The sequence below is a fragment of the Plectropomus leopardus genome, chromosome 8 (genome assembly GCF_026936395.1).
Source record: "Plectropomus leopardus strain MGB_pleo_1.0 chromosome 8, ASM2693639v1, whole genome shotgun sequence".
Classification (NCBI taxonomy): domain Eukaryota; kingdom Metazoa; phylum Chordata; class Actinopteri; order Perciformes; family Serranidae; genus Plectropomus; species Plectropomus leopardus.
This window is the reverse complement of record NC_142183.1, coordinates 36,706,742-36,728,467: the sequence shown is the minus strand read 5'-3', so window position 1 is coordinate 36,728,467 and position 21,726 is coordinate 36,706,742. Positions and strand designations below refer to the sequence as shown.

At 41.0% G+C, this 21,726-nt stretch overlaps 1 protein-coding gene across 1 annotated transcript; it reads left to right on the top strand.

The window, feature by feature from the left end:
- The first annotated feature begins 4,224 nt into the window (after positions 1–4,224).
- Positions 4,225–13,854, top strand: LOC148189027 (uncharacterized). The gene is given in 8 exon segments (XM_088080666.1): positions 4,225–4,342; positions 12,157–12,348; positions 12,351–12,474; positions 12,638–12,702; positions 12,705–12,847; positions 12,849–13,119; positions 13,122–13,733; positions 13,736–13,854. Coding segments are annotated over 8 exon segments (1,644 nt in total).
- The last annotated feature ends 7,872 nt before the right edge of the window (positions 13,855–21,726 follow it).

The window sequence follows — 21,726 nt, the reverse complement described above, 5'->3', positions numbered from 1 at the left end:
AGCATTCATTATTTCAAAAGATTTACAATACCAACTCTTTTAAAGTCAAATTGGCACACAATTCGGTGAGGGGCACAGAGTGACTTGATTAGGATTTGAAGCATGGTTTAGAAGTTGGACCTGACATGAGACTTCTTGTTCTTGACTCTGACCTATTAAGTCTTGAAACTGCCTTATGTATTGCAAGGCAGTGTGTACTTAATAATACAGAGTTAAACTCAACACATTATCATCACCTTGTGAGAACGAAAAAATTTTTTTTCCTTTTTTTGATTTTTCCCATGTATACTGATAGATGCCAGAGCCTTAACGTGATGTTCTGCAGTATCTCTACCTTAAATGACATAAAAACACATTCTCAGTACTGATTATTTAAAGTTGTGCGCTTTATAGCAGTCTGAGTGGTCTCTCTTGTAACTTCTGTAGTTGTGGAAGTTAAAATGACTCATTAGTGAGCTATTAATGGCTGCCCATCATCCTGAGGAGTCCTGGGAAAAGCTTTATCCTTTAGTTTTTAATGGTGTCAGGACCCACAGAAAGAATCAATGTTGCTCCCTGGGACATAAATCCCTCTTGGCATTTCTACAAATGTTAGCATAGTTTTTATCAGACAGGACCTTGTAATGGTCCATTTACTGACTCACATACTGAGTCATCTGACTTTACTCCATTATAAAGTGCATTGTCCTCAAAATCACTTCACACATCAGTGGTTTCCTATTTTCCTCAGTGCTGAGTTTGGGGGAAAAAACAGCTTTCGCATAACTTTGGTGAATTTTTAAGGAGTGGAGTGGTCTCCTAATGGTTACTACATCACTTAGTTTGAAAAAAAAGTGGTTATTTGCATATTTTTTTTCATTGTGAAAGTATTCAGTAAATTACCTCTTACACAGTGCAATGTCACTAAATATATAATGTCACCATTAGAAAATAGCTTTTTAATTGTGCATAATATTCTGAAAATTCAAACACAGGCAAACTCTTACTCTTTTTACTGGTCCTGCATCAGTATTTGAATCAAAGCCTCTGCTATTGGTTGCAACAGTTGAAACTTTCTCAGCTTTTTCCCTCATGTGCTGCTTTGAATCTTTGAGCCCTACAGCCACAGACTGAACATCCTGTCTGGCTCTTCACTCAAACAGCAAGTTCTGTCATGACCGTCCACGATGAACCTCTCATGGATCGGAGACACCCAGATCCCTCCATCCACAAGCATTTTCCATCCAACACGTTGTCATCTCAAGTCATCACACATTGCTGCTTTGCAGTGGACTTATTCAACATATTACATTTTAGGTATCCTTCTAACGTAGCGATGTCAGCAAAAGCACATGCTGGCACAGATGGTTAGGATTAGGGGAAGGAGGTACATGGTAAGGTGTAGAAAAAAACATAACCTTCAGATTTGCCCATTTCCATTCAAAACTTGTCAAATACATCCACTTTGTCAGTATGTTTGGTGTACGAGTGTGACACCAAAATCCACTTCCACATCCACCTGGAAAACGGCTAGATGGCATCAAATGATAAGGCACCTGAACAGAACCAGGTGTTATTATACGCCAGCAGACAGCCAAACGGCACCAGGCGTGTAAAAAAAAATAAAATAATAATAATAATTTAGACAGGAACCCAACACTGGACTTCCACATGAAAGTTCAAGTTTTGTTAGACCCATTTACTGCCGCTCCACACCGGCACCCTTGCCCTCCTTATGTCATGTTGTTATCAGCAGCATTTCAACCTGGCCTGCCCTGCCGTGTTTCATGCAGATACAAGAGGTTCAGTCTGGCTGCATTCTCAAGTGAGGCAGCAGGTGCCATTCAGTGATCCACCAGTGTACAATAATGGTACGATGGGTACTGTCCGGCCGTGTTCTCACCTGATGCTGTCCTGCTGCATGCGTAGGTGAAAGGTGGATGTTATGCCAAAAGCCACTGTCAGAGTGGTAGTATTTACTACTCTTAGTAGTTGGCAACAAGAATGCGCTGGTCTGTCCATGTGTGGGTGTACCCTCTCTTTGTAAACTATTTACCGACTGTAGCAATCAGTAACTTTTAAGAAAATAACCACCTTTAACTGCAGGCAGCAACTTTGCACACTGCAGCTTTAAAGGGACTAACGCTTATCATTTTCTGTTCATGTTTCACATGATGAATGTCAGCCTCCCGCTGTTTATTTTCTCAGTATTAAAGCTGCTTTATACCAGAAACAAAGACAATAACAAACAGCTGAAACACTGGTTACATGAAGTGAAGCTAATTTGCTGACAGTGCTAATGGCTTTTAGGATGCATTTAATTTTGTTAGTCAGGTAAAATTACTCTTTTCATTCGTGAGGTGTGCCTCGTCTCTGTCTCCCTTCGAGGTTCTAAGCTGTGGTCTTTATGAAGTCGGGACCTGATAATTTGAATTGATTCGCTGTGACACTTTTGACATTTCCAGGCTACTGATCCTCTGTGAGCCACGCTGATCTGTTGTCAATGAGGAGGCACACAGGAGCGCTGTGAGTGTGGTACCTCTCGGCCGGAAAATACCAGTCTGTCTCTGATGTCAGACCTTGGCACCATCGATCTGTTTCTCAGCATGGATGCCACTGAAGCAGTAAGTTCCCTAATCTCTAATTCATTATTTAATTTAACCTAATTCAAAGAAATACCTTGACATTTTGATTTGTTATTTCCCACTTCTCATTTCTCTAAAAGCTGAAGACATTAAATATGGAAATACCACTCCTTACTGATGTAACTGATGCATTAAAGAAAAATAAAACCATATGATACTACATAATAATTCCATAGATGACATGCAAAACAGCATTATTGTAAGTAAAGATAAAGTGTACCTCACCACTTAGGAGATAATGTATGACATTACAGGTTCTACTGAAGGTTATAATTTATGAGATGATAACATTTTATCATTGCCCTCAAGATTTGAAGATACCAGTCTAATTTCCTGTGCCTCTGCTGCCTAATTACATTATATAATTATAGCCTACTTTTGTATATCCATCTAGGGAAATTAAAGCAGTTATGTACATAAAGTTGCACTTGTCCATCCAAACTCTAATTAGCTACGGCAAAGTTAAACTTCACTCTAAGTGCTGCAAAATGCCTGCAATCATTTCATCCCTTTGTCACATGTGGCATGGCTGCAGTGCAGGGAAACACGTTTTACCACATCTCAAATTCTGAAACAGCACTCAAGCAACCCTCCCTTGGTGTTCTGTTAGGTCAGTCATGTTGTACTGACACCGCTGTGTACTGTAAAACACAACCATCGACCCAATGCCCACTTTGCTTTATGGGAGCTAAGACAAACACACCCAGGCCCAAATTTGGAGTACGGGTGGCCAGGGCTAAGAACATGTGGGAGAAAACATAAAGAGGAGAGACATAAAGATCACATAGATTGTATTGAATGTATGTAGGTAGGCTGGCCTACATAGGCTACGTTAAAATGAAAAGAAAATATGGCCCAAATTCATTTATTTTTATTTTTGCTCTCTATGACACAGATGTGGGGCCAGATTCATACCAGGCTATGGAGCACCTTCTTTCACCAGGCTGTGAGACTCATTAATTCCTCCTTCGACGCCAAAAGAAGCAGCAGGATTTAGGGACAAATTTTTTATTTAATTTTTGTGAAATGTAGTTTTAAAAAAAAGACAAATAAATCTTCTTTGTACCTTACAAACAATGTGGTCAAACAAAAATCATGCATAAACCTTTTCCCTCACATGAACTGGTATTTATAAAGAAAGAATGTGCAGTGAGGATGTGCACACCTCACACATTCTTCAGAGCCGACGTACATACGGTTTTAACTGCAGGTGAGATGACCCTCATCGCCTGAGGAAAAACTCCTGAATAAGAACCCCTGAAACGGGGGGGGGGGGGAAATGGAAGAAACCTCAGGAAGAGCGGCAGAGGATGATGAGGGATCCCTGTTCCAAGAAGGACAGATGTGCAATAGATGTCGTAAATAACAACTGAATTACAATAATGACAAAAAAGAAAAGAGAAAGAGAGAAGGGGAGGGAGAGGGGGAAAGATGCATTAATGGCATCAAAAGCATGTCATGTTACAGAAATGATAGGTGTAAAATGATTAAATGCACTCTATGATAGCATGTGATGTTATGTGCAAATATGTATATATGCAAAAATGTGGGTGTTGATAAGAGTCCCATGCATATATTGATAGTGGAGGTGTGATTAATAATGGCAGAAGAAGGTCGCGTCAAGCACGATCACGGCATCGGCACAACCACGACCCACAACACAGGCAAAGCTTCAGACAGAACCACAGTAATGGCAAAACCAAGACCACGATCAGGGGGTACGGTATCATTGCAGCCACAGCACGAGCACAGCCAAAGGCAGGGTCACAGCACCAGCACAGCTATCACCGTGATCAGGCGCAGCCAAGATTGCAGCGGGGATCCGGTAAGACTAGGAAACAAGGGAGCAGGAATGCTCCAGAGAGGGAACGGAGTTAGCGTAATGCAGTAAGCACACATGAGCGTTTTCAGATTGAAGGAGCAAGAGAAGGAAAAAGAAGCTCAGTGTATCATAGAAAGTCCCCTTGCAGACTAAACCTATGTCAGCCTAACTAGGGGCTGGTCCAAGCAACCTGAACCAGCCCTAATTATAAGCTTTATCAAAGAGGAAGGTTTTAAGTCTACCCTTAAAAGTGGAGACGGTGTCCGCCTCCCTGACCGAAACTGGAAGATGGTGCCATAAAAGAGGAGCCTGGTAGCTGAAGGCTCTGGCTCCCATCCTACTTTTGGAGACTTTGGGAACCACAAGTAACCCTGCATTTTCAGAGCCCAGTGAAAAGGAGTGAGAAGAAAAGCAAATTTATTTAATCCTGCCCCTTCTCCAAAAATCTTTGAATTGTAATTAACCAACTTCCTTATTCATTTAAACCTATACTCTAATTGACTAAACACATGCATACACCCACATACCCAAAATCAAATATCTACATTTTTTCATTATTATTTACAGAAAAAGAAGAAGATAACCTGGGAAAAATAAATATTAAGTGATCAAATAAATTAACAGTAACCCCTGGAAACAAACCCCCTCTTCATCGCTGTACTTCATAATTATCATGTTTTAATACATTATTTTAGACTGGCTTATGTTTGGACATTGTTTTAGTGCCACATTAAAACCGTTCCATAGCTTCACTCCACAGACTCATATACAATATATGCTGAGAGCAAGAAGACATTGTTTTTAGGATGTTTGCCAATCTCACTGATTGTGTTATTATTTCTGCAGATTTTCAAATGTCAGTCAAAGTCACATTTATAAAGTTCATTTTGTGATTGAGTTATAGATCTTTTCTTTTATTTTTACATTTACATTCATTTCCCTGTTAGTGATTATTTAATTTTTGTCCTGTGAAGCACTCTGTTGTCAGTTTCAACATGAGTGCTCTGAATGAATAGTCAATCCTTCTGATTGTTAATAATCAGAATGACTGAGATTTTACTGTGATGTTTTTTTGTAGAAATGTAATGAACCAGTGGTACGGACGCTACATACATCCCCAGCCATGTTTAATGATGGCTGCTCCAGCACTGTCGGAGAACAGTGAATGAATGTGAACAGTCTTGGCAGAAATATTGGATCTGGGGGAAAAATCTGAAGCTGAGCATTAAATCCTGTAATGTGAGCATAGTCGTAGTGTCTGAAAGATCTATGGCTCTCAAAGGCCTGCAGAAAGGTAGCTAAGATATGGTCGCATTGACCCACATTTTGATTTTTAATTTTAATTAATTAAAAAGCAAATGTGGCAATCTGTTAAGCTGCTGTAAAATTACACAAGCTCTACAGTGCAGTCTCAGCAAAGCCATCACTGTGGGTACCTCCTTAAATGAGACGCATTACATGACACCTTGCTTCCAAGTTGCAAAAATGTGCAGCCTGTATACTGTCACAGACAATGTAGTGTTTAAAGCGGCTGTCCAAATTGAAATGGCATTGTTGTCTGCTAGCCAGACAAGCCTGGTGTCACTGGACATCCAGTATAAGACGAGGCAGGTGATCAGACCGCGTCCAGCTGGGAAACATCAGAGCATGAGAGCATTTAAAGAGAACTTGAGTAATGCACTCTCTCTCCTCTACAGCCGCTGCTGAGGAGCTCTCCATCACAGCACTCGGTTCCTCCTGTGAGGCAGCTCAGCTGCCAGCTGGGCTGCTCCCTGCTGCAACTGAGCGCCTGCAACTGTTTGAATGTCAAACACAGCATGGCTCAAATGTGTCTGAATGTTTACAAAAATCATCCTTTAATAAGAACATTTCAAGGGAGAGAGCCTTTTTGGGTTGTATTTTTTTGGCAGATGCATCTAATTTTATCCAAACTGCATCACCCCTGGATTTGTCTACACCTTAATACTCTTATTATAATAATATAATAATTATTATAATAATATCATAAATAATATTTCTTGATGATTTGGGCAAGTAAAAACAAATCACTGTAGCAAACACACACTATTATAAGATAAATAATGAGGTCAAATAAGTTTTACAACAAGTTGGAGATATAAAAACTTAAAAACATATATTTACAATATATTGCACAGAACCTAAACTATTTACATGGTTCAAGGGTATCAGCAGTTAAATTTTCTTGGGAATAAAACCCCTATACTGTCCTTGAGGATGACTAGCTTGTGATGACCGGCACCCAGATCGCGTACTGCTATGCAACAAGTTATCTCTGTGCTGCATGGTGAAATTGTCTGTTGTCTTTGCCTTCATCTGGAAGGTCAGCAACAGCCTGCAAGTCTTTCTAGATCCTTGTCTGCCAGGAGTGAAGTCCCCTCCCTGCAAAATGTACATCGCCATGTGCAGCAGCCTTGAAATGCATCTCTATGGCTGTTGACTGCAGCATTTCCTCTCCATCACCGTTGGCATCTCCCTACATGTCAGACAGTGAGGGTGTCCCTGGGACAGGATGCACAGGCAGAGGAGCAGCAGTTAAAGATTGGCTGATGATGTTTTAACATCAAGCTGGGGACCCGTTCCAAACAATTTTCCAACACACGGCGTGTCTGCTGCAAATTTAACTGTTCCTGTTGGTAAGAAGATACAAAGTAAAAAAAAAAAATCCAATGAGGCTCATAACATCAACAGCTAAGATGTAACAACTACCTCAATGGGCACAATGGGAATTGTTTATGTTAAAAAACAGACATATACTGCTGTGGCTCTTTACACAATCCTCTGCACTCTTACATTTTTTTATGTGTGCAATGTCCTCAAGGCCAAGGTACTCAAGTCCAACACAACGCCCTGTTCCACATCGTCCTTGTCACCTGCCTGAGGCACCTTGCCGCGGCCCTCTCTTCTCCCCGCCCTAACCCAGAAGCAGGCAGGGGGGGATTCTTCTTCTGACTCCAGTAACACTCTCACAACTCTAACCGTATTAACAAACATAAAATGTCAATCTTCTTGCAAAGCAACAAATCTAAATACGCTGCACATTTACAGGTGTATCTTCTATCTTGCTGTAGTGGTTAATGTGCAGGCTAATGTTAACATTGGGGCAGTGCATCAGAGAGGGAGGGGAGAGAACCTGCAGGCTACCCTTTAAATTCTTAAAAGTCCCTCTCTTTCCAGTGTTACCAACCTGCAACTGGATTGTAGTGGTCTGTAAATATCTGAGTAGCATTGAAAAAGATGATGAAATTGTCACTAACAAAAGCAGCAAAAATCATTTGAAACATTTTGAACAAAATCAAAGGCCAGCAAAGATATTCGTATGATTTAGGAACTTTTGCCATTCATGAAAGGCAAGATGGACAAGGGCAACAAGAGCTTCACCAAATGACAGAGATAAAATAAAACACTTCAAGCTGCAGTGGTTCTGCAAATCCCTAAATGAGGAAATAAGCATTGGTGAAAGATTGAACATACCTGATATTGCCACAGTCAGCCCTGTCCAGAACTTGTCTTCCCTCAAGGGGCCTGAGGTGAAAACTTGCAGAGTTCTGGATCTGTTGCCAAATCGAGGGCAGCATGACGAGTTGTCATTTATGTAGTGATGGCCAGATCAAACCCTGTAAACCATTTCTACTTATTTTCTGAGCCAACTCGATGGTGATCTGTGTTCAACAAAGGTTTCAAAGCAAACTGAAATATAATTTATTTGGCCTTTTTCATTAAACTGAGACCGCCATCTAGTGGGCTCAGAATTAAAAAAGAAAGAAAAAAAGGTTAATGAGGCTTAATTTGGTCATCACTATTTTTGTGCAAGGGTCATGGTGAGTCAAAGTTGGACTTTTCTGGTATAGTGAAGCCCTAAGAACTGTTAGTAGTAGCCGGCCCACTGCTGGAAGTCCTTCTCAAAGAAAGTTCCAGTGTCAGGTTTTTTGTATAATAAGTTGAATCCAGTTTCACCATCAAGTTGTGCCTGTGAGTAATGGGGGAGGGTGCTGGACTGAGCATCGGTGTTTAGAAAAAGAATCACTATTCCATGGTTTTATTGTTGTATGAGAGAGTTGGGGGGAAAAAAAAACATTAAAACACAGCTATTTGATCAGCAGCTGGAGAGGCTTGAAGGCACACTTCAGAGAAGGGAGTATTGTGTGAAATGATCTCCCATGTTCATTGTTAAGTACAGATATAAAGTCACAACAGGTGAACCAACCTTCCAGCACCCACCTGTGTTTCTGGCTGCAACACCAATGTGAAAGATTGATTACTTTGTCTCTCAGTCACTCAGGTAATTTCAACTAAATATATGACAGTTCACTGTTGTCATGCTCTGAAAGCATTTAGCTTTTAATCTCAGGGACTTCCAGGCAGAAAATCCCCCATGTGGATCCTGTGGAGATTCCACACCACCTGGTGGATGAGGATGTGATCAAGAGCGCTGGCTTAGAAAGAACCAAACTGCTGTGAATATGATGTTCTTAGACTAGACTCCTGGGTGTTCAATCATGAGCTGAGCAGTGATGATAAGGACATGCTATAAGGAGTAGAGAACTGCTGTGTTGTGTTTGTTTTTATAACTATATTTTAAGGACACCCATCAGGGTCAGTCAATGTGGCAACAAACCAGGTAACACATTCACAAACTGAAAGAAGACGCCATTTTAATTTGTTCTATGTGTTTATCTCTATGTACATGTTTAATATGAATCCACTCTTTGGACTCACTGAAGACTGGAATGAATAATTGAATGAAAACAAAACACAATTTGTAGACAGCACTGATGAGTATTTCTGTTTTTGCTTGCATAGCAGTTCTATAATAGATTCATGCTGATGATTTAGTGGTAACACTGTAATGCTACAAGTAAAAATAATGGAGCATTTTGGCTCTTGTAGTCAGAGCTATAAAATCCTTTTCATGTCTGAGGCTTTTTCAAAATATCAGGACAAAGGGATGGTATGCTTAACACAGCCTTAGAAAGGAGGCAGGTTACTGAACATAAAGCTGTCACCGTATCTTCATACATAGTATATTTTTCACACCTGCCTTTTTCTCCATTCATTAATCTCCCTGTTGCTTCAGATCCTGCCACTCTCCGTCACCTGATCCCCACACCCACCGACTCATCTATACCCCATTCCCTCATCAGGCCTGTAGTAAATATACCAGTTCAGTTTCATTCATTCCTTAACAGATTTCAATTTTGCTGTCTCTACCGTAGCTTTCCAGCCTTTGTTCCTGAAATGATGTATCTGTTTTGTACCCCAGTCAGTTTTTGGATTTTTGCCTTATGTTTTTTTGGACTTTGCCCCTTGCCTTATCCCCTAAGCTGCAGGCTTCCTGCCAGCCTGTTTCTAAGCCTGCATGCATTGTTCTAACTGCCAACAAATCATTTGAAATAAACAAAACCAACAATTCTTCAGCCTGCCTTTCTTGTTCCTACTCTTCCTACTGAAGATCCAAATATTTAAAAAGTAATTTTAGTTTTTTGCAAGCAGGAAAAAATTGTGTATTTGCGCTAGCATGATGTCAACACAAGCACATGGTGGGATTATGCTGCACGCAGTTATGTTTAGGCAACAAAAGCACATGACAACCAACACTGGGACTTCAAAAACGCAAACAAAAAAACAAAACTAAGTGACATACACATCAGCCTCAGCTGTACTTTGTGTTAAGATCTAATCAGTGAATGCCTACCTGCTAACATGGCTGTAGAGTTCTGTTGGAACTCTGTGGCACAGAGGAATAAGATTTTGCCTTTTTTTCATGGAATTTCTTGATATCATCAGATTTTTCAACAAACCCAACATTTGATTGTTCCAATTTCATAAATGTGAGGATTTGCTGCTTCTCTTTATATGTAATGATGATCATTTGAATATCTTTGGGTTTTAGACCATTGGTCAGGCAAAAATAGTAATGGAAAGATATCAGTCTTGACTTGTTGTCATGGCCATTTTATTGTTACTAATGTATAAAAACCCCCAGCCCACTCTGATTTTGATCTCATAAGATGCCACAACTTTGCCAGTGCTTCTGGTGTAAGATCTGCAAGGTTGAAAGAATATGTGCATGTAATGAAGCTGGATGGGGTCAACTGAGAACATGGCCAGACAGAACCAGTTGCAGTGTGATATTCCCCGAATCCTAACCATCCGTGCCAGCATGTGCATTTGTTGATGTCCTGGCATTGGTTTGCGTCTACCATGTGCTTGTGTTGACATCACAGTAGTGGCATCCTGGAACACAAAGAACATACACAGAAGGATACCTAGAGCGTGATATGTAGACTGCAAAGTAGCAATATGTGACAACTTGGGTTGTGAACATGTTTTACATCCTTGGAAGAGGACATTTATCTTACACATGTTTCTTATACATGCATATTTCTTGTTAGTTTTTTTTTTTTTAAAAAAGGTTCATGTACTGCACTACCCTCTTCTGACAGCAAAAACATGACACATATTGTACATCCCCTCTTCTCTCCCTCTGCCCTGATGTGCTGTATTGTATTCACAGTATATTCCACAGTTTGTTACCTCAGCATGTCCTGGATGCAGCAGAGCCTTGGGGCTGTTTTGAGTGGCATATGAAAAGGGAGAGCCATCATCGCTCTGTTACCTGCCTCTGCTTTGAAGCAGGGAATCTTGTGATGTGAAAACACTGGCTCGGCACACACACAGACATTGAAACACACACAAACCATGCTTAGACTCACACACAACAAAAAAGCTGAGGCACACAGATACTTCCAACATGTGCACTTACAATACTAGCTAGAGTGCATGACCATGGAGACCTTGTCATTAAAGCATCTTACTTGACTTCCGGCACATCTGTACATACACGTACACACAAATACAAATGCACACTGATGCTGAGAAACTAGACACACTATAACACACCATCACACATGCACAAAACCTTGTAGTAATACACACAGTCCCTGGCAAAATCAAAACACACAACACCATTGTATCCATTTAATTCTGGATATGCACACTAACTGTGAACCCAATTACAAATATGTACCAAGACACCAACACACACACACACACACACAGTCTCAGACGATTTAACACCTTTTGCCAAGGTTACCTACATTTGCCTGATATTGGAGAAGGACGCATGGGGCACCATTGGAAAGCTCGACCATGAAAATGGGAGGGCGGGTCAAGGTTCTATCACTTTTTGACATTCGGAAAAAAGATTATTCAGGAAAAACAGGGTGACACACACCTATGGACAGAACCCCTCACAGATAAATACACCACTACAAATCTGCACACAGTACCCTTCACAGATGAATACACTATTATGTAAGAAATGGCCAGGATTAAGTTGCCTAAGGTGGAATCTGTGGAGGAAATGAATAATAATGATTTTCTGGACTTAAAGGATGAAGTAAAGTTGACAGTTGATGGGACTGACTTGAGTGAGGTGGAGCTTGTGGGGATAATTAACAACAGTCACCTCGACATTTAGAAGTAGTACAACTCTGCTTATGACTTTCTGCATGCAGACATCAGGCTCCCACTTCACGCCACCACCATGGCCAAACTCAAGGACTGTCTGAAGCCTTTATTTGATGTGGATGGGATGGTAATTGAATTGGAGAAGATGATGGGGATCCGGGGGGAATCCATTACCTCCAGATGCCTGCTTTGAGGGCTGTGATGATGACTGAACAATAGATGGGGGGGTACGTGCTGTAATTTCCAGTGATGGCCTGGTCACATTTATACAACTTTATTTGGACTCCCCCCACTGCCACTACAGCCAGCCCTTCAAACAGCCAGTGACTGGGACACTGGGCACCTTCAGGCCTAGCCACCAGCCTGCAATGATCAGCAGAGCAGCACAATAATTGTCCCACATGAAGGACCTAGCCAGCACATGGTGTGCCACCTGGGGTGCTGGATAGAACAAGTTGTGCGGTATGAGAGTGGCAAAGACCTTAACTTTGTGAACAACCCCAGGGATTACTTAAACCTGGATGCCCCGGATAACCCGTTGCAGGATCATGCCTTGCTGCCCCCCTTCAAAGACACTAAGGATGGGAAAGGTCTCTGCTCCACCCTCTGCAGTGTGATCGACCACCGGGTTTACATACTGACCAAGGCCTTTCAAGAAAGTCAGGGGGTATCTCTTTTGTCATCCACTTTCTCTGCTCAGTGTGAGCCTAGGCACAAATTCAGTCAATGAATGCAGCTTGACCCACAATAGGGGGCTCCTTGGATTGCCAGTCTGGAGTCACCACCTCCTCTCCACCACTGGACGAGGGACCGGCTCTAACATGAACGCATCATGAGGGTTTGGCCACTCTGCGAGTCCCTGGAGGCTGAACCAGCTATGCTGGGGGTAGCCTTTGTAAAGGTCCTTGCCCGGGCACCTTTACAAGAGGAACAGACAGCTCCCCTGGATGTGCCTCAAATCTACTGACTCCACTGGCAAGCTGACAGTTGCCTTGTCCGTGGAGGTGCTGTGCAAGGACCTTGCAACTAAGTAAAGCTTCCCCGTTCCAAACACTTTTGCCCGAGCACAGGAGCTTCTGCTTTAGTCAGGTAGGGACATGGAAGAATGCCTGGTGAAGGGATACCTTGCAGAGCAGATCATTCTCTACCCAGCCTTGAAGTTTAGGGACACTAGAGGGGGAAAAGGCTTTGGTGGAACTTCAGGGACTGGGTGCACATCCACTAGGGTGAAAAGAAGCCCCTTCCCATGTCCATAGTGGCCTCAAATACCTTCCAGGTCCTGACTGAGATTGAGCGGCACTCTCTCAGCTACTCAAGGAACCTGGAGGTGTACAGGGAACATGGGATGCCATAGATGGCAAAGGTGCTTAAGTGGCTGCCACAACAGATGAAGGGAAGACTTCTCCTTAACACTCTGACCTTCATCTCCTGTGTTGGGATCATTATGAATGAAGGTTATGTTGACTAAAGAAACCTGAAGCAACTGGTACAGGAAATGTCAGTGGGGGGCATGTCCCAGGGGAGGCTGCAGACCTTGCAGATCCAGGGCAAATTTGCCTTGGATAAAGTAAGGAACGTGACAGTCTGGAAAACGCACCCTGGCATTCCACACAGGGTGGTAGCAAAGGCCCTGTGCATCCGGGCCCTGAGAAGTCCACCCACCCTGACACAGGAGGACATGGTTCAGCCTCTAAAGGATGAGCAAGAGGGGGAGGAACAAGATGATATCCGGGTCCCCGTCCACTCCCTGGCTTTATTCCTGCCAGCCAGCTCCAAAAACATCTGGACAGAGATGGAGGTCTAAGCACAGACAAGTCACTTATACACAAACAGGCATTAGAGCAGTACCTCACCAGATGTTGTTAAATCAAACTGCTGGCACAAGGTTTTGATGCATTTAGATTGAGGAGACTGTGACTACTGAAATAAAACTATAATTAAAATAAACCATAAATACACAGACACACACATTTTGTTTTGTACCTGAGCAAAGCATCTGTTTAGTCACCAGGGTGGGGACATTCATAAATAAATTAAAGGCCAGGCATTTGTATTTTCATTTTCATCCTACTTGCAGTGAGACGAGGCATATGCTCATTTAGTCTGTGTGAAGGGACGGCGCCTCACGTAAAGCCATCAGAGCACATCACTGAGCTGCTTTGATGCTGAGCTTCCTGAAGGAAACAGATTGACAAATAAAATGATGCTGTTTTATTTTTTTCTCTGCAAGAAGTAAATGCTGGCTACACTGTACACAAATAAACTACCCTAAATACTTTTGAGACAATGTGATATGTTGTCTGTGTAGGAGCACAAGTGTTATGAAAGCATTTTATTACTTAATCACTATTCTACAATTAAAAAACAGGCATAATTTACATTGGTTAAAAAAGCAAGTTAATAATGTATAAATACATTGAATAAATTAGTAAGGAATTAATTATATGATATTTTAATGGGGAATTAAAAAAGGGAAATGAAATATTAATCCATCAATAAATACTTCAAATTCAAAAAAAAAAAAGAAGTCTTTTTTGCATTTCCATTTTCCCGCTGGTAACGGTCTTTCTCTACTAGACACGGACACAGTCCAGTCCCTCCAGTATCTGCTGACATTTTAGTTAATGAGCAGTTTTTAGTTCTTTCACAATTAGAGCAAGTCGCCACACTCCTTCCCGCACCCTCCACTCCTCTGATGCTAACTTCCAGTCTCCACCAGCAGGACCAAGCACCAAACCTGGGGCCACAGAGCCTTCACCGCCCACTCCCTCTGGGACTCTCTCCCACAACACATTTGTGTCTGCATCAACCTCTCCCAGTTCAAAACGCTGACCAAAACCCAGCTGTTCAAAACTGTGTTTAATATGTAAATAATAAACTTTAATGTTGCATTTATTTAATTGTGTATTTTAGTTTATCCTATTTTTTAACTTTTGTATAGTGTCTTTGAGTACCTTGAAAAGTGCTCTATAAATAAATGAGTTATTATTATTATTATTATTATTATTATTATTATCATTATTATTATTATCATTACTATAGAGTTACTTTAACAGACACCCTCAGTAGCCCTTTAACAGGGTTACACAGAAGAAAAAAAAACAAGTAGCCTACATTCCTGAGTAGGTTATTGCATAATTTATGTTAAATTTTTCTCTCGAATTGACATTACCAATGACACTTTCAGTTGTTATGATGAAACTACAACAGTGTGTGATTACACTGGAAAGAATATGTAACTGAAGTACACACAACTTGAATGTAAACTGATAGGATGATACATTTTAGCTTGTCTCATAAGACTAGCAAACTAGTGGCTATAAAATGTAATACAAAGGTAGAGATGACTGCTGGAGATAACTGCAGGTAATTATACTGACTGCACATCATAAAAACACACTGGTCCCGGTCTCCTAACGCAGTTTCCTTGTAAAAAGCTGCTCTTCCTGACTCTTAATTCAGTGGCATCCTCCTCTACAGTGGCTCTTTTGTTTCACACATTAGTGTGATGCACAGCGGCTCTGTTCAACGAACACTTTCCAGTGAAAATTATTTTCTGCTTCCTGCATCCTCTGGGAGAGGTTATGCAGTTTCCTCAGATTGGTGAGGTGGCAAGTGTTTTATTCTGTGAATATATAGACCTTGTAGCATGACTCCTGTGCAGACCTGTTGTGTAAGATAACCCACACCACAGTGATGCTCCAACCTTAATGACTTTGGACAGAAATGCAAATGGGAGCACTATATTGTTGACCAGTTTCTCCTGATAAGACATACCAAAATCACCTATTAACCAACAATTCTTATCTCTCAACCACAGATATTACTTTCATTTTGTGCAATGAAACAGTAAAACCGTGTTAATGGTCTCAAGTTATAAAATTAATGTGGAGAAATGAGAAATAATAGCAGCAGGGAAACATGAATACACAGACTTAACAACAATTAGAACAACAAGTATTAAATATGATGTGTTATTAATTACTCTAACTTGATTTAATTATATGGATGAATCTTCCCATAAGCTTCACAAGAACAATCAGTCTAAATTTTTAAAAAATATTTTTTTACGGCACTAAACAATCTGTTTTTTTTACATACTTTTAAAAAAAAGGAGGGATAATTTACCTCTTCTAAAGCTGGAGTTTGCCATTTAAGCCTTTTATCTACATCAATCAGATAAGGTTTCATTTTAAACTGAAATATAATGTATTGACATGGTGCATGATAAAGTTTTGAAATGTGAGTCTTAGGCCATTAGATGCAATCGCAATATCATCAGTGTTTGAGTTGATAGAGATGCTGCTCAGGAGTATAGGAACATCTGTTGATGTTGTCTAAACACTGCTGGTGGTTAAGGTATGAGAGGAAACATCTGGAGATCGGGGGAGATGTGATGTGGAAGGGGGGCTGTAGCTGCTGGCTGTGCTGAGAGGTGGGGGTGAATTGGGTGGAGGATGGTCACATCAAATTACGCACTGGGATTATAACTGACAGTAGCAGAGAGGAGTAAGAACAGTAACAATATGATTGGCTCACGGAGATCACGACAAATTGTTGTTGGTTTACTGAAAGAGTGAAAGCCAGTCAGTTCATAAAATACCACCGCTTTGACAGTGCAATTGTACGCCAAAAGCCACCTTTAGCATCCACAAGCAATGCTAATGGATGGCATCAGGTGAGAATGCGAACAGACTGAATTGGTTGCGGTGTTATTATACGCCAGCTGACAACCAGATGGCACCTGTGTTGCGGACGGGTGGTGTCACTTGAAAACACGGCCGGACAGAACTTGCCACATTTGCATGGTATGTGACAACACAGTAACAACCTAATTTAAGGAGCACGAGGACACCAATGGGGCAGGCAGGAGGGGAGGTGGATGGACCCAATAAACCCTGAACTTTCATGCGGGAGTCTGCTGTTCACTCCCAATATGATGGGGATTTTTTTTTTACATGTTACTATGTGCCTCTCTGTCCTTATATTAACCATCCATGCCAGCATGTGAGTTTGATGACGTCTGGCATTGGTTGCCATGTGCTGTTGTTTAAACATAACCATGTAATAGCTTTATCCCACCATGTGCTTGTGTTGACATTATGGTAGCTGCATCCAAAAACATGCCAAGTGGACACAGAAGCATACCTAGTAATATGCAGATGCAGAAATCCACTGCAAAACAGCATCATGTGAAGAGTTGGGATGAGAACATGTTGGGTCAGCTGATTAAGTAAGAATAAGTAAATGAGAAGCATAACCATCTCCCTGGATGAAATTCCACCCAGCTTCATATGGCTAGAAAAAAAGAGAAATGCAATATGGAACAATCCTTTGATAGCTCTTTAAACTTGATTCATGTTAATGTGAAATGTGAAAACACCCACAAGGTTGCTCTGCTGGGTTGCATTTCCTCTGGTAAACTGATGTATTCATCTGCATTTTAACAGACTGTTATTAGTTTTTTTTTTTACAGTTCTATGTAGTTTACCCTTTGTAGTGCCACGGAGCCTCATGCAGAGGAAAAAAATATATACATACCAGCTGTGAGCAAACAACATTGAGCTTGTGGTGCCTGTGCAGGTGAGCACAGGTTTTGTGCTCAGTGTTGCAGCTACAGTTGATTATAATGAACTCACTCTGCTGCAGGCAGGCTGCAGGACACTTGTCAGGTCACATCTGAGCCCCATGTATTTCAGCTGTTACAGATACTAAAGTGTGCTAAAGGGCGTTAAAGGGTGCAGCAGTATTCGATGCTAAGGGCCACTGATTGTGTCTGTGGATCAAGAGTTGTTTACCTCTCAGAAGGTTGGCGGTTTGACCCCCGGCTCCTCCACTACACATGTCAAAGTATCAAGACACTGAACCCCAGACTGCTAAGTGCTGCTAAAGTAGCAAATGACACCTTGTACGGTAGCCTTAGCCACTAATGTATGAATGTGTGTGAACAGGTAAATGTGACTCATAATGTGAACGTGCTATGAGTAGGTGAAGGATACAAGTGCAGGTCCATTTACTATTACTGACCAAGCATCTGTATTTGATGAGTTGGGAATGAGAACAAATATCTGTTAAAAGTGGTCAAACAACCGATTTGTGCAAGATGGAATATATGACATGTTTCATTTCCTTTATGTCCTAGTTTTCTCTGAAACATACTCATCTCCTTATAGAGAGAGTTGAATAGCAACACGGGATTTGTTGAACATTGGAGCATATGTTCAGCTTGCTTGGAGATGTGTTAGTGCCACCTGTTGAACTACTGGTGCACATCATGGGATTTCTTAATTCAATGGGTTCTTATTCAACCTTTTCCTCTCATGATGAGATATGTAAACCAGGCAGCTGGGGGAATAAAATAAATATCTTTCTATGTAAATTTACCTTCTAAAATCAATGTATTCATCTATGTTTGTGGCCTTTATATAATATTGAAAAAACACACATAATTTTATCTCTTGAGGATTGAGCACATAAAGTATGAATGTTGTTGGTCCTTGAATCAGCAAATGAATAACTTACAGCCACAATAGTCACAGCCTGGAGAAATAACGTAAACAGCCAGCTTCATATAGAAAAGTTTAACAGCATCTGTGATGCTGTACATTATCATTAATGCAGGCTGTATATGTTGCAGCAGTACGTGTGGATTGGTTGTCTCATTTACATCACATCTGTCTCATGCTGTAAGTGGTGTGTCAGTGTACAAAATGATCAACTGTTCATTCTTATCATTCAAGAATGAATTATTTAAGTATATCAGGAGTGTCAAAGGGCCATGCAGATGCATTAAGTTGGCAGATTTTGTTGCAAAAAGAGCAAACATGGTGAGAGTAGAGACAGCCCCCAAAATGTTTTGGTCAAAATTCATATCTCCTCAACTTGTATCTTAAACTGTTTAGAATTTTAAATATTTAAAGCCTAAGGCAACCACAGGCCCACTGTGCTATCGCCAATGAGTCATAAAAAATGTGCCTCCTTTTGTTCTTTAAAAAAAAGCTTTTAAGCTCAGGCACCCATGGGAAATTGTGAAGCAGCAATCTTTGGGGCTGAAAAATGAGGCCAGCACGGAAGATCCAAACCTGCATTTCTTCGACCGGCCACTTGAAGCTGGCTCTGAAACAGAGTTAATCCCAAAAGACCCCCCATGTTAAAATGCCTGGACAGAGCCAGTCACACAGTTACTTAACACCAGCAGACAGCCAGAGGGCACCTACAGAGTGCACCTGATACACGCACAGGCAGCGCCACTTGGGAATGGGACAGATAGCACCTGCTGCATCTGCGTGATACGCTGCTGGGTGGCATCAGGTTGAAACACTGCCTGTAATGATGTAATATAAGGAGCTTAAAGGTCCCTAAGGGATAGGTGGGTGGGGTGGTGGATGGATCCAACAATCCACACACTTTCACATTGTAGTCTGGTATATGTTTCCATTCTAAATGTGATGTTTTTCTACACCTTACCATGTGCCTCTTGCATAATCCTAACTATCAATGCCGGTATGTATGTTTGTTGACGTCCCATCGTTGGTTGCCATTTTCTTTTGCGGTTGCCATTTTCTTTTGCTGCTTAAATATAACCATGTGCAGTGTAATCCCACCATGTGCAGTGGATGACATCCCGTAATGGAAGATGCAGAAAGATAACTAGAGCGTAATACGTAGACACTGAAGTCCACTGAAAAAGCAGCAATATGTGAAAACTTCAGATGAGAAATTGTTGGACGGTCAGTTAGATGCAAACAAAAAGACTCACTTTGATGCTTCTGAAGGGTTCAGTGAATTAAAAGCTACTTTTTGCAGTAATAATACAATTTTAAAGCAGCATAATGTCTACCTCCAGTTCAAGGCTCTCACATTTCAAGCAGCTGAATAGAGACATGCTGGACACTACATGTGTGCTGTGTTTTTTAACTAAAGGTTTACCCTGTAAGTGCAAGATATGTTTCAAACTGTCATGTCACTACATTTATGAAAAAGACACAAAAACATATTGTATTATTTTCACTCACAATCAATAGGAGATATAAAAGCAGAACAATGCTGCCACATGTTGTGTTTTTGAGGCTAGTAACTGGATTTGTATTCAGTCATTGGCTCTGATGATAACACTCTAATCAGACAGATTTGTTTGTGTGTGTGTGTGTGTGTGTGTGTGTACATGAGGGAGTGTGAAATCAGTACCTTGTGTGTGTATCAGGTCTGGAACAAATCTGTCTCAGTGATTTGTTGGAATGTGTTTGAAGTTTGCCTGAAGGTACGAGTCTGGAGCAAATCACTGGCTCTGACTCCAAAACCTCATGATTGGATATGTGAGGAAACCAGGTAGATAAATAACAAAACATTAACAACATGATGTCGATTTCACATTAAACACTGAAGACGGAGGGGCTGTAAAGTGTTTTGGCCAAATATGACAGCACATCATCAAACCTTTGACATGTTTCATCTGTTTCTCCAAATACACTTATAGAAAAGGGATCAACAATTGTTTTGAATGTCTTTATGTAGCTGCATTTGTCTCTGTGGGAGTCTGTACGTACAGAGGAGAGGTAGAGTGATGATGTGGAGCCAGTTATTCTCTGCATTCATTCATTTGGTGTCAGAGCTTCCCTAGGCGGCCATTTTGTGACATCACCTGAAGTCACCTGAAGCCTGGCTGCAGATCATTTACCATGTGTGGGTCACTTTGCTGCTTCTCTTCTGGGACCTGAAGCTGTACATGCTGCCCTGAATGTCACCCCCAAAAATGATCCACAGTATGGTTTCACCCTCCTCAAACATCTTATATAACTGTGCTGCTGAACATCTGTGTTATTAATATTCATGTCCTACCATTTTTTTTCTTACTGCATACCATAACCTGAACATCGCTGAAATAAAAGGAAACACTGATGAATTAAAGTAGCACTTTGTATCTTTTTTTAAAAAATTATTATTCTACTGTGGTCACATATTTCATTTAAGGGCTTTAGAGTGACTACCAGGATAGGAGATTAAGAAAAATCATATTTCTGTGACACAATTTGTTTATGTTATCTGACATTTTCTAATCTTTAATGATGTATTTATTAATTAATTTATTTATTATTGTGACATACTGGATGGTTTTACCTCAACAGACATCTAAAAGCAAAACAAAACAAATAATCTGAGGAGGAAAAAACAAACTATGCCAGCCCATTCCCATTCAGAAGTTGTCAAATACCGTCACTTACTACGTCACAGACTACCGTCTGTGGTGATTTCAGTGAAAGATACTGACACCAAATGACACCTTTCGATGGCGTCATTTAAAGCATGGCCAAACGAAACCTTTTGTGGTGTTACGATACTCAGGAAGCACTGGGTGCAGGTTACGTCAGTTGATAACTTAACTCACTGTAACGTGTATCATGCGCCACTGGACAACATCAGGTTGAAATACTGCCTAATGCTGTAATGTGAAGAGCGGGAAGGTCCCTATAGGGCAGGTGGGAGGGTGTTGGGTGGGTCCAACAAACCCCAGACTTTTTACCTGAAAGACTTGTGTTTGCTTCCTGAATACAGAGCCAAACCATGATGTTCTTTCCTAAACCTAATCACCAATACCTTTATCGCAGACAAAGAAGGATAGCCAGAGCGTAATATGAAGTGATGAAAGTCCACTGACAAAGCAACAACATATGATGATTTGGTATGAGTGTGTGCTGACTATTCACAACTAAGGCTGGGTATCGCCACTGATTTCTTTAATTGTTATTTCTGATTTAATTCAATTCAATATGGATTCAATTAAGCATATTT